The sequence below is a fragment of the Lytechinus pictus genome, chromosome 18 (assembly GCF_037042905.1).
Source record: "Lytechinus pictus isolate F3 Inbred chromosome 18, Lp3.0, whole genome shotgun sequence".
Lineage (NCBI taxonomy): Eukaryota > Metazoa > Echinodermata > Echinoidea > Temnopleuroida > Toxopneustidae > Lytechinus > Lytechinus pictus.
In genome coordinates, this window is record NC_087262.1 from 19,248,386 (window position 1) to 19,275,697 (window position 27,312).

General features: G+C 37.0%; 2 protein-coding genes across 3 annotated transcripts; one reads left to right on the forward strand and one right to left on the reverse strand.

Annotated features, from left to right (window-relative positions):
* Positions 1 to 837: 837 nt before the first annotated feature.
* On the reverse strand, positions 838 to 13,051 carry LOC129281389 (uncharacterized). The gene is made up of 6 exons (XM_054917331.2): positions 12,969 to 13,051; positions 7,202 to 7,273; positions 6,608 to 6,621; positions 5,829 to 5,908; positions 4,393 to 4,496; positions 838 to 1,007 (listed from the first exon to the last, which is right to left on the reverse strand). The coding sequence occupies exons 2-6, from the start codon at positions 7,264 to 7,266 to the stop codon at positions 929 to 931; spliced, it is 342 nt and encodes a 113-aa protein (XP_054773306.1). The 5' UTR covers positions 7,267 to 7,273; positions 12,969 to 13,051; the 3' UTR covers positions 838 to 928.
* A 2,634-nt stretch (positions 13,052 to 15,685) lies between these two features.
* On the forward strand, positions 15,686 to 27,083 carry LOC129281379 (vesicle transport through interaction with t-SNAREs homolog 1A-like). Of its 2 annotated transcripts, none has more exons than XM_054917319.2 (8): positions 15,686 to 15,807; positions 18,180 to 18,238; positions 18,964 to 19,074; positions 19,438 to 19,521; positions 19,748 to 19,832; positions 21,149 to 21,219; positions 21,963 to 22,024; positions 24,631 to 27,083. In XM_054917319.2, the coding sequence occupies exons 1-8, from the start codon at positions 15,714 to 15,716 to the stop codon at positions 24,719 to 24,721; spliced, it is 657 nt and encodes a 218-aa protein (XP_054773294.2). In that variant the 5' UTR covers positions 15,686 to 15,713; the 3' UTR covers positions 24,722 to 27,083. The 2 variants fall into 2 exon arrangements, with proteins under 2 accessions (XP_054773294.2, XP_054773295.2); XM_054917320.2 differs by having other exon boundaries at positions 21,963 to 22,020.
* Positions 27,084 to 27,312: the final 229 nt, after the last annotated feature.

Genomic DNA, 27,312 nt, shown 5'->3' on the forward strand with positions numbered 1-27,312 from the left:
TTAACCTTATGTATAAGTTTCATGAACTAGGTCCATATATTTTCTAAGTTATGATGACATTTCAAAAACTTAACCTTAGGTTAAGATTTTGATTCCCCCAACATGGTCTAAGTTCATTGACCCTAAATGACCTTTGACCTTGGTCATGTGACATGAAACTCAGGCAGGATGTTCAGTAATACTTGATTAACCTTATGGCCAAGTTTCATGAACTAGGTCCATATACTTTCTAAGTTATGCTGTCATTTCAAAAACTTAACCTCAGGTTAAGATTTGGTGTTGACGCCGCCGCCGCCGTCGGAAAAGCGGCGCCTATAGTCTCACTCTGCTATGCAGGTGAGACAATAATGCTATAGTGGGTAGTCATGTGAAAAACTAATAACCAACACACAAAAAAATTGCTTATGGGTAAATTATAGGTGAAAATGTTGTGTCATTTCTGTGGCCCGTACGACACGCAACATTTTAAGCTCTTATTCACCTATGGACGACATTTTTGTTGGTTGTCAGTTTTTTGCATGTCTACCCAGTAGTACTTTAATATTACCACAAAGCAAATTGAAGTTCCTTGTTTGGACTGGGCCTGTTGCATAAAACTTTTTACCCGAGAAAACTGGTAAAAACTGAAAACCAAGGTTAGTCTGATTTCTGCCATTGACTTTAACACAGGGCAAAAACTCCGGTAAAGACAACCCGAGTTTTCTCAGGTAAAAAATTTTATGCAACGGGTCCCAGGTTGAAAAATGTTGTGAAAATGGCTGATTTTTCTAGCATGGAATCGCCCAATGTCTCTGCTATCAATTCTCCAAACTAACATCAAGCTACTGTGAAAACTGATTTTGCTGGTGCCCACAATATTTATTTGTACAGACTAAATTGAGTATGACAGTATTGTATCCCTTCCCCCCATGACAGTCAAGCTAGGCGTCTATTTCTTCTTTCCCTGTGAGGCCTTGAGTACTCTATGCACGATCTTCTGCTCCTCAATCAAGAAAGCACGAACAATCCTGTAGAGGTGATGGGAGGGATAGACAGAGGGGGGTGTAGAAGACAGGAATTGGGAAAGTGTTGTGTGTTACTAATGCAAGAAAGTTGAAAAGATGAGCATTTGATGACACAGGACTAATTATATTTGTTTGCAAATAGTGAAACCATGGCTCATTCCAACATGAAAATATTTGAGTCTTCAGGAATATCTTTGGCCAGGGGAATGGCAAAATGCAATGGGTCAACATGCATGCTAGTCTTGGTTAACTAACAAACTTTGGGCTGTGTATGATAATATCCCTTCCTAGCTCTATTCTTAATATTTACAAAAAAATAGTCTTTAAATTAATGTAGTCTGCACCAATAGAAGAGTTGATAAGAATAAATCCAACTCACTTTATTTTTTCAGTATATAATACACTACTCAAAAAAATTTAAGGACCACTTTTTAAAACGTACATAAAGATTTTATACAAGGTGTTTTATTTCTGGAAATACCTCAGTACAACTGTCCTAAATGTCCTTAAACACGCTGTAATCAATTTCACGCATGGGTGGTTTCAGTTGTTGCACAATGTCTCTCGCATCACTGCACATCCTGAAAAGTGGGCCCCGAGGGGTATCAGCTACCGACATGAAGTGGTAAAAACGAATGTCTGAGTGTCTTTCAGGCAGTTCAGTAACGAGTGTGACCACCTCCTGCAGCAATAACGGCTTCACAGTGCTGTCTCATGGAGCTGATGAGGCGATTGATGTCTCTGACGTCCAGTGCATCCCATGCAGCCTCCAGAGCCACACCCAGCTGCTGCAGTCCAAGTGGATGGGCTTCGAGCTGCTCGAGACTCCTCCCCATCATGTCCCAGACGTGCTCTATCGGGTTTAAGTCCGGGGACCTCGCTGGCCACTCCATACGCTCAATCCCCTGGCCCTCAAGGAACTCGGTCACCACCCTAGCTCGGTGGGCACGGGCATTGTCATCCATGAAAATGATGTTTTGTCCCACATTTTCTGCAAATGGCACCACTATAGGTTCAAGGACCTCATCCCTGTACCTCACTCCTGTCATTGCTCCCCCTGGGACCACGTAGAGACGAGTACGGTTGGCGTAGGTGATGCCTCCCCACACCATGACGCTGCCTCCCCCATAACGGTCATGTTCTGCAATACAGGGGTCTGCAAATCTCTCTCCTGGTCGCCTCCAGACTCTCGAACGTCCATCATTGTGGTCAAGGGAAAATCTGCTCTCATCTGTGAACAGAACTCTACGCCATTGCTGTCTGGTCCATCTGACATGCTCCCGGGCCCAGTTGAGACGAATTCTTCTGTGAGCAGGGGTGAGTGGGACACACTGAGCTGGCCATCTGGCATGCATATTGGCTCTGTGAAGTCGGTTACGGATTGTTTGAGTGGAAACAATCACTCCAGTTGCTGCAGCGAAGTCATTGTTGAGGCGGCGTGCACTGTGAAAGCGGTTGCGGAGGCTGAGATTCGTCAAGTAGCGATCATCTCTAGGGGTTGTCGAAACTGGTCGGCCACTGCGGGGTCTCTCGGAGTATAGCCCTGTCTCTCGGTGTCTTTGATTTGCTCTGCTAATGACACTGTGTGACACGCCCATCATTCTGGCTACTCTTCGCTGACCGAGGCCAGCTTCCAGCATCCCTAGGGCTCTGGCTACATCTGTTTCACTTAGGTGGTGTCTTGGCATTGCTGTTGTAGGCAAGTTGTTGATTGTACAGACTAAAGACGGAAAATGCTTTGGAAGACACTTGTCTTATGGCCCACTGCAATGATGCCAGAGACATCATGAAAGAACTGCATGTGTGAAATTGATGTCATTGTGTTTGATGGCATTCTGGACAGCTGTATCTTGGCATTGCTATTGTCAGCAAGTTGTTGATTGTAGAGACTAAAGACAGAAAATGCTTTGGAAGCCACTTTTGTACGGGCACATTGCAATGATGCAAGATACATGAAAGAACTGCATGTGTGAAATTGATTTCATTGTGTTTGATGGCATCCTGGACAGCTGTATCTTAGCATTGCTGTTGTCAGCAATTTGTTGATTGTAGAGACTAAAGACAGAAAATGCATTTGAATCCACATTTGTACCACTTCACAATGGGCCCACTTTTCAGGATATGCAATAATGCGAGAGACATCATGCAACAACTGAAACCACCCATGTGTGAAATTGTTACAGGGTGTTTGAGGAGATTCAAGACAGCCATATTCGGGTATTTCTAGAAATACAACACCCGGTTTGAAAATTGTATACACACATTAAAAAGTGACAGGAGTGAGGTACAGGGATGAGGTCCTTGAACCTATAGTGGTGCCATTTGCAGAAAATGTGGGACAAAACATCATTTTCATGGATGACAATGCCCGTGCCCACCGAGCTAGGGTGGTGACCGAGTTCCTTGAGGGCCAGGGGATTGAGCGTATGGAGTGGCCAGCGAGGTCCCCGGACTTAAACCCGATAGAGCACGTCTGGGACATGATGGGGAGGAGTCTCGAGCAGCTCGAAGCCCATCCACTTGGACTGCAGCAGCTGGGTGTGGCTCTGGAGGCTGCATGGGATGCACTGGACGTCAGAGACATCAATCGCCTCATCAGCTCCATGAGACAGCACTGTGAAGCCGTTATTGCTGCAGGAGGTGGTCACACTCGTTACTGAACTGCCTGAAAGACACTCAGACATTCGTTTTTACCACTTCATGTCGGTAGCTGATACCCCTCGGGGCCCACTTTTCAGGATGTGCAGTGATGCGAGAGACATTGTGCAACAACTGAAACCACCCATGCGTGAAATTGATTACAGCGTGTTTAAGGACATTTAGGACAGTTGTACTGAGGTATTTCCAGAAATAAAACACCTTGTATAAAATCTTTATGTACGTTTTAAAAAGTGGTCCTTAACTTTTTTTGAGTAGTGTAATAATAAAATGCTTGCCACTTTGATCTCATCCAATGGTTGTATAATCCTTGTTCATTTACTATCAGTTGATCTAACCATTTGGTCTTGTGGCCATTTGGCCCATTTACCAAATAGTCTAATTTCCAGTAAGGCTATACCTATTTGGTCTAATATCTAATTGTGCTAACATGCCTTAGTCTACTCAATTATAAGAACAGTTCATGAATTACACTTCGATTTGATAAAATATCAAAATAATAAGTAGATGATGTGGAAATAAGACCATGTGGGTATTATATTTGTGAATTACACTATCTGACAGACCAAGGAAATATCAAACCAAATAATGATTGGACCGAGCAGTAATTAGACCCATTTGATAGTAGACCAAGGGGATTTAGATTTGTTGGTGTTGTACCAATCTGAGAATTAGACCATATGTAAGTTAAAAAAAAAAAAAGTGGATACAAACTGGAGATGTATCTTACCTCTGTTTCACTGCTTTTGCACAGAGACATCCACCATAAGCTCTTGAGACCTTCTTCTTTGGCTTTGACAGAGCCATGAGCTTCTTAGGGCGGGCAGCTTGAACCTGACAAAGGGTTACACACAAAGATAAATGATTTCATTTCATCTTCACTAATAATGGTTAATTCTACTACCAAGATACTGAGAGTATATTGTTTTAACTTAAACCCTAATAACTCTTCCTAGCTCTTCCACAAGATACCCTTTTTTAACATAAAAACATGTTTATATAAATATACAAAACAGAATTACAGATGTTAACAAAAGTTTTCACAAAGACTTTCTTGAAAATCATCATATTACTGAGTTATTGTAACTGAGAAGCCATTATTAGACCAACAGCTTAAATTCATCTCCAAGTGGCCATTCTGCAGTAGTCTGTGCCATTATTGGCCACTTTTTTTTTTTAAAGGTATCTCACATTCTCACTCAGCGTGCTTTCCTTCCTATCCTCCCATCTCAAGTTCCTTAATATGAGATACCTCAGAAATATACATATCTGTCTACTTTCCACACACTTGGGGAGGTCGACATTAATAGAGAGTTTATAACATCTGGGGCCCTTCTTACAAGGAGTTGCGATTGATCCAATCAATCGCAACTATGGAAAGCCAGCAAAGTCAACATATAAAATGAATGTTTGTTGAAAGATATTTCTAGAAATGAATGTATATCCATAAATTCATTGATTTCTTGAAAATTTTGTGTTTTCTTCTTTGTTTACAATGGACATTTCGCAAATTTCCTGCAAAAAAAATTAAGACACTGATGGATTTCCATAGAGTTACGATTGACTGGATAAATCATAACTCTTTGTAAGACGGGGCCCAGGAAGCTGCCCCTCCCTTGAGCATATACAGTAAATCAACATTAACTAGTTATCTAGATTCCCAACAATTGCGTACAGAGAACATCTGGGCACTATCTTACAAATAGTTGCAATTGATCAAATCGGTTTCAACTATGGAAAGCTATCAACTCCAACATAAAGTATGACTATGTCTATTACAAGGTTTTCAAAATATGATGTACATGTACTCATCATAAATGCAAAATTGTCCATGACAAATGAATGTGCTCCTCTTTGTTTCCAAAAGGAAATTAGAGTATATTTTATACTGAAGAATTATGACACTGATGGATTTCCTTAGTTGAGAGTGATCGCACTAATAGCATGTTTAGTATGACAAGGCCCTGGGGCCCGTTGCATAAAAGTTACTATTATAGTGACTTTGCCATTCAATGGTAACTTCCCCGAAATCCTTGATTCTAATTGGCTGTTGAACTTTGTTGCCACAGTTACCATTGGTCTAATACTACAAGGATATTAACTTTTATGCAATGGGCCCCTGGTTTACTTGGGCAGATGGTTAATATCAAAGGAGACACGACTTACTCCCTTGAGCTTGACACCAGTATCACCACATCTAGCAGGGGCAGGCTTCTTCTTGCGGTAATGGTAGACGAGGCGGCCACCTGTATCAATTGAGCAAAGTAATAATAACGTTAATATATTATTCCGGCCTTGTATAAGCCATATCGTGTTATCATCCATTAACCATCTCAATGCACTTCCAACTACCCTGGCTTCATCCCAGCAAGCCAAAAACGCAAAAGCATTTTGAGGAATCGATTCCTGCCAGGTACCCACTTACTTAACATGGGTTAAGTGTACCAAATGTAGATTAATATCTTGCCAAAGGACATCAATGTTGCACAAGATATTTGAACCAGATGCACTGTGGTATCAAGCCTGGAGCCTTATCCAGTGCTGGACCACAACAGACGACACTTTTGTATTTTCCCCCTTTCTTTTCATACCCTTCTAGATACAGTAAACTTTGTTTCTATATCTATTAGTTTGAATATCCCCCCCCCCCCAACTAATCAAAACTACTAGTGTATGCATCAACATATCAGTTTACATTTCCATTGCTGGAACATATGGGCTTATTAAGAACGAGACATCTTATCACACATATGCTATTTCTTACATATTCATTTATGAATCTTATTGGTTTTAATGCTTTTTTTTTGTAGTTCAGCAGTCTATTTTGAATTCATTTGATAATCATATCAGTGAGTAGACTTGTACCTGTAAACCATACCATGTAACATTACTTAATTTCTTTTTATTGCTATGGAAAATAGAATCAGTAAGAGAAATATACATACCTGGAGTCTTTACACTGTTTGGAATGAAACAAATAAAAAAAGTGAATACAAATGAAAATACAAAAGCATGACTTTTTTCTTTTGTAGTTCCTTGCAGAACCCTCATTTACCAGCAGATCAAATCACTTACACAATGTATGTACTTTGAAAACCAAAATTTACAAATGACTAACTAAGTTCATATTTCCTTTATTTACAACTTGTTCAAACATGCAAAAAAAAAAATCAGGTCCCAACAATGACTTTCTTCTTTTGAATAGGTGTAAAAGCACTTCTGAAATGTGGAATGCAAAAAGCACTTCTGAAATGTGGAAAGCAAAAAACATTTCAGGAACAATATCTGCAAATCTTCTGAAATACCCTCACCTAGTTACCAACAATGTTTGACATGCTGTTATATGACGGGGGAAAATACTGCCAACAGAGGGTTTTAAATTCATTTCAACTGTCAAATTCATTCTCACAAAAATATCTTTTTAATAGAATATTATTGACACTTGCAAGCTTGAAATGTTAAAATTGTAGTGTTATTGAACCTTTAAACAATTTAATAAGTTTTGATATTTTAGCATGAATAGTGCATATTCTACTCACATTTTGACTTTGTTGGATTTGGTGTTGTAGGTATGCCTACGGCGGAAACTGAGTCGTTGCACCATCTTGTGGCTGGAGAAAATACAGAAAAGGATGAAATATCAATATCACAACATAATTATCACAGTTGATTCAACCCCCCCCTGAGCGCCGCAAAAATTTGCACGCTGGTAGTGTGCGATGTAATCTACAAGGCTGTATGGTAAAATTTTCCAAAATAATGAGATTTTATTTTATATGAATTAATTATGCTAATTTATGCATAAATCATACTTTTTGCTCTAATTCTCAAAATAAAGCTCCTAGAATGCTAATTTTTGGCAAAAATATTCTTTGTAGTATTCTTAACAAGGGCAATTGAAAAAAACTTCGGTTTGGAAATCTATTTCTTATGTATTTTATTGTTTTATGAACTTCTTATGTATTTCTTTGTTTTTCAACCTTTTGTTTTTCTTTGTTTTTTTCACCAGATTTATTGCACAACCTTTTTGAAGCATAATTATGCTAAAATCAATTGCTTTCAGTTGTTTAAAGTAAAAATAATCATATCTTTATGAATAAGATGAGAAAACTCAATTTGCATTGACTTTGTACACAAAATCACGTTTTGGAACAATTTTTGGTCTGACATGCACTTACAAAATGTTGCGTAATTTCAGGACCGCGTACCCGGGCGTCGTAAATTTGGTCTCAAAAGATGCGCGAGATTTAAAAGTATAAACTCTGTGAGTGGCGCAGTCAAAAAATTTCGCGCGGCGGAATGATCGCAGAAAATGTTGAGGGGGGGGTTGATTCAACCCCCCCGGCCATTTTAGGGTTAAATGATGGAAATCAAAGCCAAAATGCAGGCATGCCCTAGCTTTCTAATTGAAGCATGATAATGCAGTAATTGAAACATGCACACTGGCTACAATTGTTACTGCTCTCCCCCCCCCCCAAAAAAAAAAAGAGCAAAGAACCAAAGTGAGGTCATGCCCGATTTAATGTTAGACAAACATGTAGTACTGATACCGTCTTATTATAATCAGAATAGCATGTAGAAACTCCTTCTTGTCCAAAGCTATAGTGTTCTAGTTCCAGAGATAGCTCTCCAAATTCGTGATTTCATTATTAGATCCAATAACAGTTCTTTTTTAAGCGTGAACCTCTAACAATATTGACACGACACCTTTGTTTTTGTTTAAATTCTTCACCAATGGAATTTTGAAGCATTCCGATTTTTGTTTAACCAAACCATATTCCATAACTGGGCCTAGATCTACAAGACCTTTTGTACATATCTGCAATAAATAGACAGATATTCATTATTCTGACTCGAAATGGTAAAATACTAGTCAAGCATTTCATGTAAAGCCTAAAAAAAAAGTAATAGCACATTCTAACCTCTCTCATAAACCCCCAAATCTGGTAAAATGAATGGTTGATTTCACAGATATGTGATTCCACTAACCACAAACTCCTTTAATATTAAACGATTATGATTTATAATCATAAATAACGGTATGCATAAGTTGAGTTGGAAATCCTGGTTTTCCCATCTCACTGTCAAGCATGTTCATGTTCAAAACATGAATGAAAAACATCCTCATGTGTAAGGTACATGTAGTGGAATATTTTTACAGGAATTCAATTGTATAAAAACATTTAACTTGACAAATTTCACCGTAAGTACACAAACTGCTACAAAAAAATAAATTTTACAAAATTTGCCAATATCAATTCATTGTCTGGTTTACAATATCACAGAATCTAATATTGCACTCCTCCTTACATAATTTTTTGGTCACTTGAAAATGTTTTTAGGCTAGATTTAATCTAACGTTAGACCTAGATCTAACCTTTTTTTTTTAGATGCACAGACATGCCCAGCAATATTGCAATTCGCATCGACTATATTCAAGCAAACTTCCCCACCACTCACCAGTCATTGCCAGTAATTGTTTGCAAATTTCATATGATGGTGGTCCCCCAAATCTGCGCACCTAACAATTTGACTTAAGATTTCACATGAATTTCTTTTTATTTCACAAAATCTTTCAGTTAATGATGTTCCTTATATTATAAGTGTACCAAATATCTCATAAAATTTGAAATTATAGGAATTTCTTGAAAAAAACGTTGGGCAGTCATTTTCAGATTGAAAAAAAAATGGTAGACTACCAGTACCCCATGTCTGCGCATCCATTCACTTTGCACACGATTTAGGGATTTTGATGGGAAAGGCTCCATTTTGAGGTCACATGAAATGCCCAAAATTCATTATTTTCCCACCATTTTGAGTCAGATTTTTTAATGACTATCTGTCACTGTATTACATGTGTAAAGTCTGTGTTCGTTGCATATCTTCCTTTACTTAAAGGTCAAGTCCACCCCAGAAAAAAGTTGATTTGAATAAATAGAGAAAAATCAAACATGAATAACGCTGAAAACTTCACCAAAATCGGATGTAAAATAAGAAAGTTATGACATTTTAAAGTTTTGCTTATATTTCACAAAACAGTTCTATGCTCAACTCAGTGATATGCAAATGAGAGAGTTGATGATGTCACTCACTCACTATTTCTTTAGTTTGTTATTGTTTGAATATACAATATTTCAATTTTACGAATTCGACAATTAGGACCCCCTTGCTTGAACCACAAAATGTTAAAATAATGGAATTACATGTGTTCAGGGAGGAATGAAACTTTGTCTCACATAACAATGACTAGAAAATCAAAATATTTCATATTTCATATAATAAAATAAAAAAGAAATAGTGAGTGGATGATGTCATCGGTCCCCTCATGTATATGCCGACCAGGATGTGCATATAACTGTTTTGAAAAATTAAGCGAAACTTTAAAATGTTATAACTTTCTTATTTTACATCCGATTTTGATGAAATTTTCAGTGTTATTATTGTTTGATTTTTCTCTTTCTATTCAAATCAGCTTTTTATTGGGGTGGACTTGTCCTTTAACTTAGAATATGCATGTGCCGCGTGCGCAGACAAGGGGGACTGCGCAGACTTGGCATGTTTGGGGAACTTGCCATACTCATCTATCCTCTCAATTGCATTTCTTTTTCAACTTTCAAGTCAAGAATGCCCAGGCCCAGCACTTTTCTGAATAGATCTATCGTGACTGGGATTAATGGCTGTAATTAACGTTAGACCCTATTTTTCAGCTTCGCCTTCGCCGACGTCCACTTCCAATTCTCACTTGTAAGTTGTAATAATCTCAGTCGGACAGACTAGGCCTAGGCTAGCCTAGCGTCGCGGCTGGCAGAGACAGGCTGATTTAGGAGAAAATATGGCACATATTTTTCGGGAAGTTCAGGCTACTAGAAAAATGTGATCTGAATTGATTATTAACTTGTGTTTGGCATGTATGGAAAGAGAAAATTCAGGGGCTTCTTTTGACAGGAAGGACAAGTTTATATGATCATTTTAAATAAGGATTTAGAGATAAATTGCAAACCCTTATTTTTGTGTGTGTTGAGATTGCCATTTCCCCATGCGTTTTCTATGGGAAAATTAATTTTCTGTTTTGCACAATTTTTTCACTTTGTCGCAATTTTTCATTGTGATCTGGTTTCCAAATCTTTATAAAAATCATACCATCAGAAAGAGCTTAAAAATCCTATTCGACTCTTTATAGACAATTTTTTGGCATTAATAATGAATTTATAACAGCTCTCGGAAGCTAACAATTTTGATTTGTGTGTGTCCATTTCTTAACTACACAGTCTATGGCAGAGAAATGCTGAAAATTGACCTAATTTCATTCTTCTTTTTTGCAGCCAATAATCGGATTTTTGTCTAAAATATTACATTTCTGTCAGTCTGAAGGTCATTTCTCTTCAAATTCACAAAGAAAATGTGATATTTTCTTGAAATAAGAAAAATAATATTTTTCTCCAGACACCCTACCAAAGGTTCCAAACTTCAATTCAATCCTGCCATAGCAAAACTTGAAGAACAAGACATGCCCCCCGCCCCCATATACCACGCCAGGCAGTCTCTTCAGTTCACCGCTAAATTGATTGACAACACATCGATAGTAATGAAATATCAATAAATACTGTCCGAATCAGAGCGAGGTGCTCCCCTCTCTCCTGACTGTTCTTCCTCCAAAGAACACAGGAGAGAGGTGGACCACCTCGCTCCGATCCGGACAGAAGCATCGACATTTCGTTACCATCGGATCGATCATGTCTTGTCAATCAATGACAATGTCAATCAACATGCACAATACAATAACTTCACTTCATTTAAAAAATGATGCCACAGGCAGTCATCATTTTGCTCCAATTTCGATGAGGTTTTAAGGACGTTCCACAGTTAAAGTGAAATCCATGTCATTTTCACCAAACTTTGCACATAGATACTTTAGAACCTTAATATTCGAAATATGCAAAAATTAACATAGGTCCATGTGCTTGATTTTGTGCTATAGAGCTTCAAAGTTCACCCAAATTGATGTTCTTAAGAATTGCGCATTCAAAAGAATTTGGCATTTTTAGACCGCCCAAGATTACTACAATGAGTTTAAACCTCCATTACTCATTCAAAATACATGAAAAAGTCATCAAATTTCGCAAGAGAGTTAATAATTGTATCGTTAGAATGGAGAATCTATTAATAGTGCTATTTGTTTGCAATTTTAAGTTTAACAGCACTGTCAGTTCTTAAAAATGGCGTAAAAGATAACAAAATCCCAATCTGAAAAATGTAAAATTTCAGTAACAAACTACAAATGTACAATAAATGCTGCACTTTATTCAAAATCCATGTCATTTTCACCAAAATTTGCAGAGTTGTAGAGGATGGGATACCTAAGAGATACAAACATTAAAAAATAGGGGTTCATGTGCTTGTTTTTAAACTATCAGCATTTTTATTAGAGCAAATGTGCTTTTTAAAACACCAAAAATGGGCCGAATGCTTAGTATCTATGTGAAGAAAAAATCAAAACCACTCTACCATTTATTCAAACTCGGGCTAATATTCGTGATTCTTGGCAGCACTGCAGAGTGCAGAGTAAAGTATTTTGAAATTGTAGAGAATTTTTTTTGAATGGTCCATGGAATAATTCAATTTTTTAGCTTAATGAAATAACGCATCGGATCTGCAGTTAAAGTGCAGAAGATGAGAAAAATCAGCTCATACCCGCAGCTAATTAATACCTGTTCATCCATTGTGACGTCAGCGCGCAGAGTGTAAACTATGCGCAGATCATAATGCGCACAAATATAACTGTGGAACGTCCTTAAACTAAAGTCTACACTGACTTATTTTGGCATTATCGTGGTTTATGTCACCAGTCCATTCACTGCCGTTTATTTCGTCAGCGGTGGTGACATCAATTCCACTCCCATTGACTTTGTACACAACGAGCACACACACCGACACACACGAGAAGAGAGGTGACAAATTTCACGATAAGGCCCTTATTTTTGTCAACATAATCATGGTGAAAATGATCAACTGAGTCAGACCAGTGTAATTTTCAAGAAATTTGTGCTGAGCTTTTTCAACTAGCCATCTTACGCGAGTACCGTGCGTACAGTAACTGTATTACGGTATGTACACGTTACTTACACTACGGGTTCACGACGAACATGGATAGATACAAATAATAAATAGGGTCAGCTCTTCTATTATACAAAATGAATCGTGGAATGCAATACAAAATATGAAGAATAAACTATCTAAAAACAATTACGTTATATTTGCTTCTCATATTACATCACAAACTTCAAGATTATAGTGGATATTTCTAACCTTTCTCTCAGGTTTGTCTGAGGGAAATTTCACAACTGTCGAAAAGGTCGTAGAGGGCGCATTCTTTCTATTCCTTTATTATTTCGATTTGGCTTCGCTGCGCTTGTTCTTATCAGTCGAAAAAAAAACCAAGAAGAAGACACTTTTAATGCGTTTACCTAGAGTAAAATATCAATAAGCCCCTTCATTCTTAGTTGCGAATCTTGGATTTCATCAAGGAGGGGAGGGGGGACAAAAAGTTTTCCATTTCGTTTGGCAAAATGTTGGCATTTTTTACACCGACCCGCCCCCCCCCAAAAAAAAAAAACAAGCAATATAAAACAATAATGAGATCGAAGTATCACTGCACTCCAGTATTTTCTCTTTTCCACACAAAAAATCATATACAAGATAAATTGAGAAAAAAAATATCAGGTATAAATTGAGATGGGGGAGCTCATGGGAAAACGACCCCCCCCCTCCTGAAGTTGGGTGGTGGCGACCGCCCCCTGCCGGCCCTGACATTAATTCACTGAAATGGCTCTTTTAAAACACAGTTTCTCTTTTATGGAGACAGCGAGTTATGATATTTTATTACTGCTCCTAGGAAAAAATACTTAAGAAGTAACTTAGGAGGGGTTGCTGGTTTTGGAAAAAAAAATGAAAGCCCGCCCCACCCAAAAAAAGAAAAGAAAAAAAATGAAACTTTTAGCATAGACCAACCATATTTTCTGGGGGTGCTGCTGCATGCCTATGGTGTATTAGAAATGCAGCACCCCCAGAAAAAAAATCTTAGAGGTGAGTGCTTTTAATAGCATCCCCCGCAGCACCCCCACTTCCCAGGGCCAAGAACTAAATTTGAGGAACAAAAGTCGAGTAAAACCAAACCAAAAAAGTTGCTCTGGATAAATAGAGAGAAATTTGAACAAACATAAATTTAAATAGGGCCTAAAAATCAGAGGTAAAATGGGAAATTGTGAATCTCAATTTCACTATGATTTTCAAACCAGTCCTAGTCAATCCTCAAATGAGGCTCAGCTAGGAAAGATGACATTTTCCATGCATCGTGTATAGGCCTACTTTTTTTGCTACTGCAAAATACAAAATAATTTTTTTATTTTTTTATATCATGTATTCCTGTCTAAACACACACATTGTTGAAAATAATGTGATTCAGTGAAGAGCTTTCTTATTGTCAAATCATTAATGAAGAGGATTCCCAAGTGGTGCTCTAGTGCCCTTTGGTAAGACATTTATCCTCATTACCAGGTCCCTCGGAGAGGACCTTAAGCCGTTGGTCCCCTGGTTGCTTGCTCACAGGCATTCGTGCTTTCTTAGCAGTCAGGTAAAAAACCTCGGTATAACAAAACTGAACTATTCCATATTTCATATAACATAGTGAGTGTGTGATCAATTTTCTCATATGCATATCACCTAGAGTTTAAGATCGAAGCTCTTTGGTTGTTTATATAACTGATTTGTAAGAAAAAAAAAATCAGTATTTTTCATCCTAATATACTTTGATTGAATTGTGTGTTATACTTTTTTTATTATACTCCATTCATTTTAAGGTTCCCTCTGAAGAAAAGGTTGTTATAAAAAGCAGGCGAAAAAATATTGGTGATGGTTTGGGGAAAATCCATTAAAGATTATAAAAGTTATTAGAATTTAAAGTTTTGGATTTGTGACGTCATAAACGAGCAGCTGCCCCATAAAATATAAAATACATAAATTTCACATTTTTAATGGTTCATGGTGACTTATTTTATTTTTTTTAGAAACTGGACTAATGATTTGTCTATTGATATACTGAAGGTATATACAGTATAAAAACAATTTCCGATTTTCTGAGAAAATTGCAACTTTTTACCATACGATATGTAAAAAAAAAACTGCTCGCATATGACGTCACAAATCAAATAATTTAAATTTTAATTTATAACTTTTTTTATTCTTTGATGATTTTTCTCAAACCTTCGGCAATACTTTAAATTATTATTTTTTTTGTTCGGGGTGTGGAGTTGCCCTTTAATGACCATTATTTCGCTACAGAAGAAGAAAAATACAAACGAGTACGACTGACGCTGGGCGTTATATTATATCCAATATCCAAAAGAAAATAAAAAAAAATAAAAGGGAAATATTACCCAAAAAAATAAAAAGAAAGTAAATAAAACAAAACAAGAAAAAAAAAGAAAAAGGGGGAAAAAAGGACAAGAAGAAAAGAAAATGAATAGAACAGAAAAAAAAAAAAAAAAAAAAGCTCCAAAAAGCATGCGCAGCTAGTGGCAAAAAGACTTGTTGCCAATTAAACCAAACAAAGAAGAATAATATAATGAGGGGGGGGGGCGGTGATCAGAAGGAAATGATCTTTCATATATCGTCAGCCCTGACTGAGAGCTTGATGGGGTATAAAGTCTGAATTATAGTTTTTGTATAAAAAAATATAAGTACCGTTATCACAAAAAACGAGGGTGAAGTAGGGTGAAGTATAAAAGCGGGCCGAGTTATTAGACAAATTGAATATATTTGATTGGCTTAGAAACAATTTTGTTTGGTTAAACTTTTCTGCAACGGGCGATTTTAAAGCCATCTGTGGAGAATCGACTTTTTTTTGTCGAACATGGAGCTATGCAGAAGAAACAACTCACTTCCCATACCGGTCAGGTTGATACCGGTTAGTTTTATACTTTTTTATTCTGCCCCCAAATATTAGGGAAAGTGTTGCCGCGCGCCCCCGACGTTCACCCTGCAACGTCAATCAAAATGGCTGCCGCCATGGAAGAATTTGAACATCAATTTGCTGCTGTTTCAGCAGAAATTACATCGAAAATCAACAAAATTCCTATCCTGAGTGGAAGTGAGATATTAATATGATATTTTAGTGTCGTTTTAGGGTAGATATAACTATGTTTGAGACTGCGAACAGTGGCCATCTGCTGTTGTTGGTTGCCGGTCTCACGGCCGCAGCGCAGCGCACGGCTACGGACTGGTGTCGACCGTCGTCGGGCTCACCGGCACGGGCAGGCGCCGGGGCTCCCGGCCCGGCCCCGCTACGCTGCGGCACTTGACAGCGATGACGGAGCTCGAGATTTACGTGGGTCCAACATGTTCCGTAGTAAGAGAGAGAGAGAGGGTGGACTGTTCCTAGTAATATGATGGGGTGACCATAATTTGCGCACATTTTAAAAATCACCATGAAGTTGATTTTCAATCAAAAATTTAAGTCACAGACACAGCTCACACAAAATTAATCAAAGACAAAGTCATGATTGAATACCAAACGGAAGGCAAGATCCTAAAAATCAAATTCGCTTGACGGAATTATAATTAGGCCTAGGCTAGGTCAAGGGTTTCGCTAGTATCGCGATATCAAAATCCCACCATGGCGATCGACTAGTGCGCGCTCGGCTGAAAAAGTCATAAAAAAGTGTGACCATAATTTGCACATGATCGTTTTGCAAGGCTTTAGTCTAGAAAAGAAATCAAGCAGACAAAGGTAAGATAATTATATCAGATGGAGGTTAAAATGCCATAAATTCGGTTGGTATCACATTTTACTTATTTGGAGAATTCTGCTTGCAAACTGGCGAATTCTTGATGCTTGTTGAGAAGGTCAGATTTTCTCGGAGCGGATGCAAAAGGGGGCAAAGGGTAACAAAATTTGCCGATGTTTTGCCAATATTTTCATTAATAGAGACCCTACCTTCAAAGAAATTACTATACTAGGTAATTTTAAGTCGCTCTTTCTGTTGGTGATATCAGTTTTTCAAAATATTAATTAGATATTGAGGTATATGCCCGTGCGCAAAATTATGTAACGCGCGAATTAAGGTCACACTACCATATGAGTTTTCAGCCTTTTTTATTTATATCTTTCACATGATGGGGGGGGGGGTAAAGCTACATGTACTTTGTTTACAAATGATAAAAACTCATCTAGATTTACTAGAGTTCTATGCCAATTTAAATATTTGAACAAATTAGTCATTAGTGTATCTTTCACCAATTTGTGGCAAACACGACTAAAAATCATTTTTATTAAAGAATAAGAAAATATCCCAAAACTCACTAATAATAGCCAATAGGAGTAGGCGTAATACGAAAATCCCGCCGTGTTTTCTGAACACTTCTTGATTTCGCCCCCTGGTGTAGAAGCGGTCCTAAAGCTACGCACTATTTTTCATGCAGAAAAATATTATTTCCTGTGACTCAATTTCCAAAATATTTTCATATTATTATAGGATAAAATGAAAATTCCAAACAGTTGTTGGTTTTCTCTGCATTTAGAGATTTACTGCAGCCTCTAGAAAAAATTGAATAGGAATCATTTGTCTCTGCTGTCACAGTTCCACACACAGAGTGCGCATTTGCCATTAAAAACTGCATGCGCGATGAGTGGTGCGTAGCTTTAGTGGTGTGTAGCTTTAGTGGTGTGTACTACTGTGTAGTATACCATACCACACTTTCACTCATCACTGACAGACAGATGCCCAAGGTTTTTGAGTTTGCCTGGCTTTGTTTGTTTCAGCTATATAGTCTAGCTTAAGTTATTGGGTGTCCAACTTCACGGACATTAAAATTTAAAATACCAGAATAATCGGGCTAACTTACATGACAAATACTCAGTATATCTCAGTATAAAAATTCATTCACAAAATATTCACATTTTTATAAAAAAGCGAATTCACATGAATGAATAGCTACCAAATTGAAGATCGTGGAATTAAAAAAAAGGGAAGTTCACCCTGAACTCTGAAGAAAAGTTTGTTGTAAAAATAGCAGAAATAATATAGAATTCTAATGTGCGAAAATTTCAATTTTTTAATGGTTTGCGATGACTTATTTTTGTTATCTGTATTATAGAAATGGGTGTGAAATGATTTGTTTATTGATAGATTCTGTTGAGGTAACTCCTGTAGGAGCTCAATCTACTGTGAAGGTGCCATTTTCAATTTTCTGAGAAAAATTACATTTAATTGATTTTTTACCATACGATATGCAGGGGGAGCTGCTCGCATATCAGCGGTGTCGCATATGACATCACAAATCAAATAATTGCAATTATAAAAAACAATTTTTGATGGATTCTTGGCCTGCCCTTGTACAACTGGACATATTTTAATTTACGGCAGTTGTTTCAAATCTTCAAAAAAATGTTATGAGGATTCATGTGTACATGTATCTCAATTCTCAATCTGTTTTTTTTTCTTTCTTTTTAATCTTTGACAGATGACAAGAAACAATTGGCTGGTTCTGCTGAAAAACAGGTAGATGAGGCTCATGAATTGGTAAGTGTCTTATAAGAATAAGATAAAAGCCTTTCTAGATTTTTGGTATTCTATGATATTGATATTCGATTATCACGTATTGGATTATAAAATCTTACAAAAAGTTAATGATTGTATCCATTTTAATTAATTGGTACTTTGATGAAAATCATAATTTAAATGTTCAGGTTAGTGTCTTCTCTCAAACGTGTTAAATTCCATGAGATAGAAGTTGGCTATTGGCCATGTACAAGACCAGGGGCCCGTTTCATAAAGGACTTGCAACTGTTGTAACTTTCCCATAATGGCAACTACCATGGTAACAGGGTTCAGCAGCCAATCAGAATCAAGGTTGCCATGGTAGTTGCCATAATGGCAAAGTTACAACAGTTGCAAGTCCTTTATGAAACGGGCCCCTGGTAGGTGTTTCATAAAGGTGTTCATAAGTTACAAGCAGCTTTACTTAAAACTGGTGATCCTTTGTGCTAAATCAACATCATTAACGGATTACCTGTCATTCATAAAGTCACTCGTAATTTACAAGAAACCCTCACCTGGATAAGTTGTTAAACGTCAAATCCTAACAAAACCCAACAAAAGGTTAATTCGAATATCGAGAAATTATATCAAACTGAAAATTTTGTCGAAATCGGATATGAAATAAGAAAGTTATGATAATTTCTGAACATCCTTTTTCTATTGCATTTACATGTTATCGTGTGTCTCTGATTTCTGTTTCACTTTAGTTGGAGCAGATGAACATTGAAATTCGCAACATTCCGTCCGCAGAACGCCAGAAGTTTACCACCAGGTTAAAAAGCTACCAAACTGAGCTTAACCGATTGGAAAAAGATCTTGTAAGATAACAAAAGTTCTTGTTGACTCATATTTTCTTCAGATTCTCATAGTTTTCATGAAATAAACTTTTCTTATTTAGTATGTGACACTCCAACTATTAAAATGACCTACATATTATTAGAGTTATGGTTGGTATTTTTGTATAGTCCCAAAAAGGCTAGATATCAAATTTGTAATGTCTCATATTTTCTTCAAGGGAATGAATCCATTTTCTGTCAAAATTTCCTGTATCAATATTGTCATCAAATGGCTTTTTTTAAAAGTGTTAACCCTTTGTAGTTACAAGTACAATACAGTCTAACTCCATACAATCATTCCTTTTTTGAGAATCATCTAACTGTATATTGTCTTCTATTGTATAGCGACGATCAAAGGTGGCTTCCAGAGATGATGGTGCTAGGGAAGAGTTACTAGGTATGGATGATTATAGGAACTCGGAAGATCAGGTAAGCAGCTTTTATAATTTTTTTTTAAAATACATAATTTGTACAATTTTAACCCTTACGCCATTGTCGACATTTTATGGTTCAAGTTTTCTTTAAAAATTCACTTTAGCGTTCTGGTTGTATCTTTTAAAACAAATGAGAATTTTTAGGGGCCAGCATTGATAAACATGCTGGTGACATTTTATATTTCTTATAATGTCAACAATAAAATTGATCATATTTGTAGAAAACAAGACTACTTGACAACACAGAGAGACTGGAGAGGACATCAAGAAAGCTAGATGCAGGATACAAAATGACAATAGAAACCGGTAAGATGATGAATCCTTGTGGGACTCACTGATGTAATGAATTAGTGTGATTCAATGAGATTCAGTTCATTAGTGTAAAAGAAAAATAAAAGCATGCCTTAAATTAAGATAATTTTTAAGGCAAGGTCCCTTCTCTATAGGTTGCATTCTATATTACAGGACAAATGCATACAATTCAAAGGGCACAATAAATATTCATGGCCGATCAAAGTGAGTAAAGCTGTGCAATTGGACAAAATTTGCCATTGTGTAGCCATTTCACGTATTAAAGCCTATGGAAAAATCGAAATGGACAAAATCATCCGTTATCTTGCCGTTTTTCAAAAGGGCTACAAAACGGCAACCGAAGGACTATGAAAAGGCAGAGAAAGCAACTACAAAATGAGAGAAAACATCAAGTTACTTGCTGTGAATAGATATGACAGACAGACTTACGTTGTACAGTCATGCATAAGCACCAACCCTTCTTATATTGAATGTATAATCTCATTGATGATACAAAGAAATAGATGTTATAGCGTGTTCTTCAAGAGTGATCTGACCAGTAGAGTGATATATTTCATTCATCTCTTAGTGTGCCATATTTCTCATGAATTCTCTAATCTGATTAGTTGATTTGTTGGTGAGACACACCCGTATTTACCTATTTCATTGGGTCACCAAGATCAAACAGGTAATATGAGCCCGTATTACCTGTTTGGTGTTAAGCTGTTGTTTTAATGTTGTTTTCATTGTTACATGCATGCCCAGTGCTGATTTCAACTACGTAATATGAGGCCATATTACGTGTGCATTCAAGCATCGCACTGCGCACTACCATTTGTGTATCAAATTTCAATTGCAAAAGGCGCATTCTTTTTACTGAGGTCATTGTGATGTCATGAATAACTTCCTTTCAAATTTTCACTCTCAAAATACATGGTTTTGCAATTTTTTAAAGTTCTATTTTATTGATGTGTCCATGATTTTTCCTATTCTGCAATATTGTAAGGAGACACTTAAAGAGATAAAATCATTACACCCTGCATGTTCTTACGAAATATGGGAAATATCTATGTTCTGGTTCCATATTCCATTCGGCCTCTGGCCTTATGGAATATGGGAAACGTAGATATTTCCCGTATTTCGTGAACAAGCAGGGTGTAACTAATAATACCACAGGCAACTCAGAATTCTAGTGTGATGTTAGTCAGACTTGAATTTTTTTTTAACACCCCCTGGTGTCAGTTTGTAATTTTTGTAAATTTGTAAATATTAGATATCTGTCACCTCTGACATTTTTCATTGTAAAAATGTGATTATTCATTAATTTACAGAACAACTAGGGCAAGATATCATGGACAACCTTCATAAAGATAGGGAGAAGATTGACAGGTCTAGAAATAGGGTAAGTATTTAATTGAAAAACCTTCGACACCAAGTCCTTGGCTAATGATTTATCTCGACAACAATACACCGTGATTTGGGGATGAAGTACTTTTATTTCATACATAAACAAATAAAATTAAATAAATGAGATTAAGTTATCTGAGAACTATCACCATGACAAATTTTGTCACCATTCATGAAAGGGATATGGGGGAGGGAGCGAGGAGGTGGGGAGAGCCCAGGGGAGCGTTTCATGAAGGACTTGTCGACGTTTTTTCCGACAAATCTTATTTTATCCGGCAGTTACCATGATAACAGTAACTCAGCCAATCATGCTAAAGGAAAGTTGTCAGATTTGACAACTTGTCGGACAAAAATATGATGAAATGGTCCCCTGAATCTTACAAGATCAGAAATACCGGGGTAATGTTACATTTATTGATAAATTCAGCACAATTTACATATACTTTTCAACAACAAAAACGAAGAAGGGGGAAATTTTAATCTTCAAAACAGGAAGCGAACCATTCATTAGTTTTATTATAGTTATTCATGTGATTGGTAATTTGCCCCAAATGGCTTTAATTTAACCCATAATAAAAAACTGATGCCTGGGATTTTTATTTGCATTTTACAGGGTTGGTTAAAATCCTGTCATATTTGTGAATTCGGATCATTGTGCTTATGCAGGCAAGATACTGACTGAAAATACAATTTGATTTTTGATACAACATTCAATGCTTTTCTCTTTTATCAATCTAGTTACGTGATATGGATTCAAACGTTGGCCAAAGCTCAAGAGTACTCAGTGCAATGATGCGTAGGTATGATGAATGTCGCCCCCTATATACTCAAATCATTCATTCTGACTGCATTGCTCTTCTCAATAATTTATTCCCCCCCCCCCCACCTGCATGTTTCAATACAGCTTTATGAAACACCCACCAGGGGCCCGTTTCATAAAGGACTTGCAACTGTTGCAACTTTGCCATTATGGCAACTACCATGGTAACGGGGCTCAGCAGCCAATCAAAATCAAGGTTTCAATGGTAGTTGCCATAATGGCAAAGTTACATCAGTTGCAAGTCCTTTATGAAACGGGCCCTTGATTGCTGAAAAAAGCATGAATGCCTAGAATCAAGTTGACCAAGGATTGAAGGCTTAAGGTAGTGGGGATACATGCCTTGCCAAAGGGCACTAGTGCTAGTAGCACTCCAAGTAGGAAATGAACCCAGGTGGGTGTTTCATAAAGCTGTTCGTAGGTTACGAGCAACTTTAAGAATGACTGGTAAACCTTTCTTAGGAGCTAAAACCATCGCCAATGAATATGTTGGTGTATATCATTTAACACAAGAAAGGATCACCAGTCTTCTTAGAGTCGCTCTTAACTTATGAACAGCTTTATGAAAACACCCACCAGGTCACTGGAATCCAAAATCTCTGCTCTACTGAATAGGGATTTCGGATTTTGCTGTCAAAATCTTACCAATCTTACAAAAGTTTAGTGACCTTTGATCATTTTCATCGGTCGATTTTTGTGAAATAAATTTTACTCTTGTGGATATGTAGCACCTATTCTTAGTTAAAATATTTATATTTTCATTTTTGAAAAAAAGTCCTTTGAACCTAAGTTCAGCCCAATCAGTGCTTAAGATCCCCACCGAAATACATTAGCATGTAAAGTCACCCCCAAAAGAAATCCACTTTAATGCATTATTATTACTATTCATTTCAGTGTTTGCACACTGGGGACGTGTTTCATAAAGCTGTTTGTAAGTTAAGGCGACTTTAAGAACAACTGGTGAACCTTTCTTACGCGCTAAACCAGGGGTTCTCAAACTTTTTCTTTGAAGGGCCAGATGAGACTCCTTGTAAACCTGAAAGGGCCATGGTGAAGTGGATACTTATAAAAAAAAATGTGCAATCTGGCCCTTATTTTGGAGTATTTGATCCTACAAATTTATAACAGTTTCATATGGAACGCAGGTAAAATTAGAAAAGATTTCAAAATACAGCGAGATTCAATATAAATGATAACAAAATTGTAGTACTTTGTTAAAAGAAATCTAGATTGTATCTATACATACCTGGTATTGGGGTCACAGATAATGGCTTGAAGTATCAATATTTTTTTTTAGTCAAAGTAGAAGGAATAATAGAGCATGTCTGTTGTAGAATCTAACAAGGATAGTCTCCTAGTCACTTTCAATATGGGGAAAGTGACAGTCTGTCAGCAACAAGTTGCTTGAACCTTGACACAAAAGGTGTAATTGCCAGACGAAGGCACTGATGCAAATGTTCACTGGTCAAGCAGGGGCGGGGGGGGGGGGGGGCAGCCCCCTCACTTTTTTTTCCAAAACCATGTACAAAAACGTAAAAATGACCATATGATTGTGATTTTTTGCATGGCCAACCCCCCCCCCCCCACTTTGAAAACCGTTCCGCGTCCCTAGCCTGTCAAGGTACTAACTTCGGTTAGTTAGTTCTTTATAATGTTCATTGTGGAAAATGCACTTTCGCACCTGTATGTATAGATCCAAACATGGTGAGAACAGCGCTGGTCAACTAATAAGAAAGTAGATCGAACAGACAGAAAAGACTCCACTAAACTTTTTATTTGACTGCCATTATACGGTTAGGTCGACATGGATACACGATGTAATCATATATGTTTCATAGTGTGACTTAAAAGTGATTAAAAAACCCAGAGTCTCGCGGGCCGGATTGAGAAGCTCCGCGGGCCGGATCCGGCCCGCGGGCCGTAGTTTGAGAACCCCTGCGCTAAACCATCGCCAATGAACATTTTGGTGTATACCAATTACCACAAGAAAGGATCACCAGTCGTTCTTAAAGTCGCTCTTAACTTACGAACAGCTTTATGAAACACCCATCAGAATTATTTTTTGGACATATTTGATACATTCATATAATATAGTAATATATTGGAATAGTGATCAAAATAATCTATAGAGGGCCCCCTGCAATAAACATGGGCATAAAAATGAAATTAAGCTTCACAACTTATTTTTTCATTGTGATTGCGAATATAACAATGATATTTTTGTAAAATCAATAACTGGCCATTTTGTTTGCAGATCTCGCGCTTGCTAAGCTCCACTCCTCGAAAAAAGCCTATGAGCGATCATGTTGCTTTACTGACCTCATCTTTGGAGATCATGCACTAAATGATCTCAACATATCAAATTGACTGAAATTCATGATGAGAAATGCCCACTGACGGACAACTTTATGGAATTTGTCAGATGCACATTAATCATGAAGAAATTTTTTTCTTCTTTCTATCTCATATCATCACACAAAGTTAAAAGTCTAAAAACTGGTAAAAACTGTGATCAGACTACTTCTGATGATACTTCTAAACAACTCAGTATCATCTCTAGAATCAATTTTCTTGTCCTTTTCCTTGCAGGATCCTTCAAAACCGTCTAATCATGCTGTTCCTAGGCCTCGTCATTCTCTCCGTCATCATCCTCGCCATCTATTTCATCGCAAAGAAATGATGACGGCTTCTCTTAGGTTAATCCTGCCCCTTTCCTGCCTTAGAGGAGCGAAGTAAGGTGAACATGGAGGGTTTCGGGTAGGTGTGCAATCGAGGTCTCCATTCCAGTCCATTACTAGGTAGCCAGTCCGTAGTATTGTGCATTCACATGTGTTAGAATCAGAAATCTATGTGCAGGATATTGTCGCTATTGAGCCAGTCAATGTTGCATGTCCTTTGTTCACGAAGCAGTTGAGGTTCTTCAAGAAATGGTTGATTCTCTGCTATGGCAGTCACTGGATGAACAGGATATTGTTATATACCATGTGTCCAACACAACCTTGGTGTTCGTCCTTAGTATGAAGTTTGCTGCTATGTCAGGAATGTTTCAACTGGATATAGATTTTCTCTGGATACTTTATAATGAAGTTTGTACTGCTCTGAATGGTTTGTGGCACAGTGTTAACTGTAAGATAAGAACAGTCTGTAGTAACATAAGACTAAACTTCATTTGATGAACAGAATGTTTTAAAGAGAGTTGTAGGTAGAGTCATCCAACACCATCTAAATACTCTGTATGAAAGTTGTTGCTATAGCAGGATTGAATATACTGGAGATAGATCTTCTCCAGGGTAGTTGATGTGGAATTTCACATGCTATAAAAGGGTTTTGGCACAAGGCTGATTCTAAGATACAACAGTTAGTAGCCATATGAGAGGAAAATGTTAATCCATTGTTTGAAACAGTTGTAGGTGTCCAACACCACCTAAGTACTCTTCATAAATATGAAAGTTGTTGCTATGGCAGGATTATACTAGATCAACGGCAGACAGAATTTTGAATGAATATTTCTTAAAATGAAGTGTACTCATTTCACTTTTGCATCCTGCTGGGCACATGAATAAATGGGTATATAGTGGTGTGCCAGTCCGCCTGTCAGCATCCATTTCTGTATTCAGATTAAAAATGTAAGTTTTTTATCAGAGGAAATTTTTAGATGGAACATTCATTCATTGTGGAAAAAAATGTGTTTATATTTGATTAAATAAGTCAAGATAAGATAATGGATTATCCTTGAAATTCATGCACACCATGTCATCTAATACTAAACCAAGCTTGGTAATCTTGTCCATGTATTCATGTATTCATCAGGCTGAAATTTGTTCACAAAATATTCACATTTTGTACAAAACCAATTCAAGTAATAGCTACCAAATAGACAGCAAGATCGTAAACTATAAAAATGTTGACGAAAAATGCAAAGTAGGTCAAAGGGTTTCGCCAGTATCGCGATCTCAAAATTCTATTCTGATCGACGAATGTGCTCTGTGCTGGAAAACTGTTCTGAAAAAGTATGATCTAACTTCACGGACCAAAGTTGTGGAGATTTAAACAAAAACTCAAACTAAAACACTGAGATATTTATGTCAGATGGAAGGTAAAATGCTATAGAATTGGTCAGGAATACGTTTTACTCACATTTTTTATGATATATGCTTACAAAATGATGAAATCGTATGCTTGTTGAGAACTGGCGCTAACAGTGACAAATTTACTGATCTTTTGTTAATATTTTGATGAATACTGAACTCGTCCTAAAGAAACTTACGCTAGAGGTTAATTTTAGGTCACTGTTCTTGTTGATGATGACACATTTTAAAGATAGCGAATAGTTTTTGAGATAATGACCGTCCGCGAAGTATGGACACAAGTGAAATTTTGACCCACTGCCATACTGATTTTAAAACCCCTCTCCTTTCTACGTATGAGACCAGCCACCCCAAATTAAGCAATAATTCACCAGTGGAGATTCTGTTTATACAGTTAGAACAATTTTCATAGTTCAAACATAGTTAAAACAATCTTCAAAAAGTAAAAATTGGAAAATTAGCTAATCTGAAAGAGTATCTCTTTACCAATATAAAAAAAATGTATATGATTTGTAAAACCTGGGAACCCAGGTCCCGCCCGGAAGCCTTGGGTACCCGGGTTGTCAGGGGCCGGCAGACATAACAAAACATGGGTTCAAGTGACATAATTTTTAGGGGAATTTACCCAAACTGAAGAGTCTGATATTTGTTGTGGATATTGGAATAATTTTTGTTAATTTTTATTTTTAATAAATGCTTGCAAATATCTGTATCCTTTGATGAATGCTTGCAAACTGATGTACAACCACTCAGTTATGAACCTGGATGGAAGTTCATATTTGCGTTTAATCAATTAATTAATCTTTCTTCTCCTATTCATTTTGAATAAATGATTTTGAGCCAGAAAGATCACAGAGATTTGTCCTTCATTATTTGTATAATCATGGAGGAGAAGGCATTGAACTCTTGATTTGGGGAATAATTATAAACCATCCTCTTTTTGTTTCTTTTTTTTTTAATAAAAGCTACCAGTATCCATAAATATCATCCTTGAATCTCAAATAAATGTATTGTTATGAAAATACTCCCAGATTTTTCTATTTCCATTTGTACCAAATTAAACTTAAAACCAAAATAAGTTAAAACTATGTACCGTATGGGCACTAGTATTCAACCCGGCATAATTCAAAGATTTGGACAAATTCCCCCAAATATTTAGAAATAGGGAATTTATCTGAATTTC

What these genes read in the sequence shown, in the direction of transcription:
- LOC129281389 (XM_054917331.2), bottom strand. Translation starts at nt 7,266, where the DNA reads ATGGTGCAACGACTCAGTTTCCGCCGTAGGCATACCTACAACACCAAA. An exon ending in CTGGTGTCAAGCTCAAGGGA is followed by an intron (nt 4,497 to 5,828) that starts GTAAGTCGTGTC and finishes ACCCTTTGTCAG; the next exon opens with GTTCAAGCTGCCCGCCCTAA. An exon ending in GCAAAAGCAGTGAAACAGAG is followed by an intron (nt 1,008 to 4,392) that starts GTAAGATACATC and finishes TCACCTCTACAG; the next exon opens with GATTGTTCGTGCTTTCTTGA.
- LOC129281379 (XM_054917319.2), top strand. Translation starts at nt 15,714, where the DNA reads ATGGCTGCCGCCATGGAAGAATTTGAACATCAATTTGCTGCTGTTTCA. An exon ending in TAGATGAGGCTCATGAATTG is followed by an intron (nt 18,239 to 18,963) that starts GTAAGTGTCTTA and finishes GTTTCACTTTAG; the next exon opens with TTGGAGCAGATGAACATTGA. An exon ending in CAAAATGACAATAGAAACCG is followed by an intron (nt 19,833 to 21,148) that starts GTAAGATGATGA and finishes ATTAATTTACAG; the next exon opens with AACAACTAGGGCAAGATATC.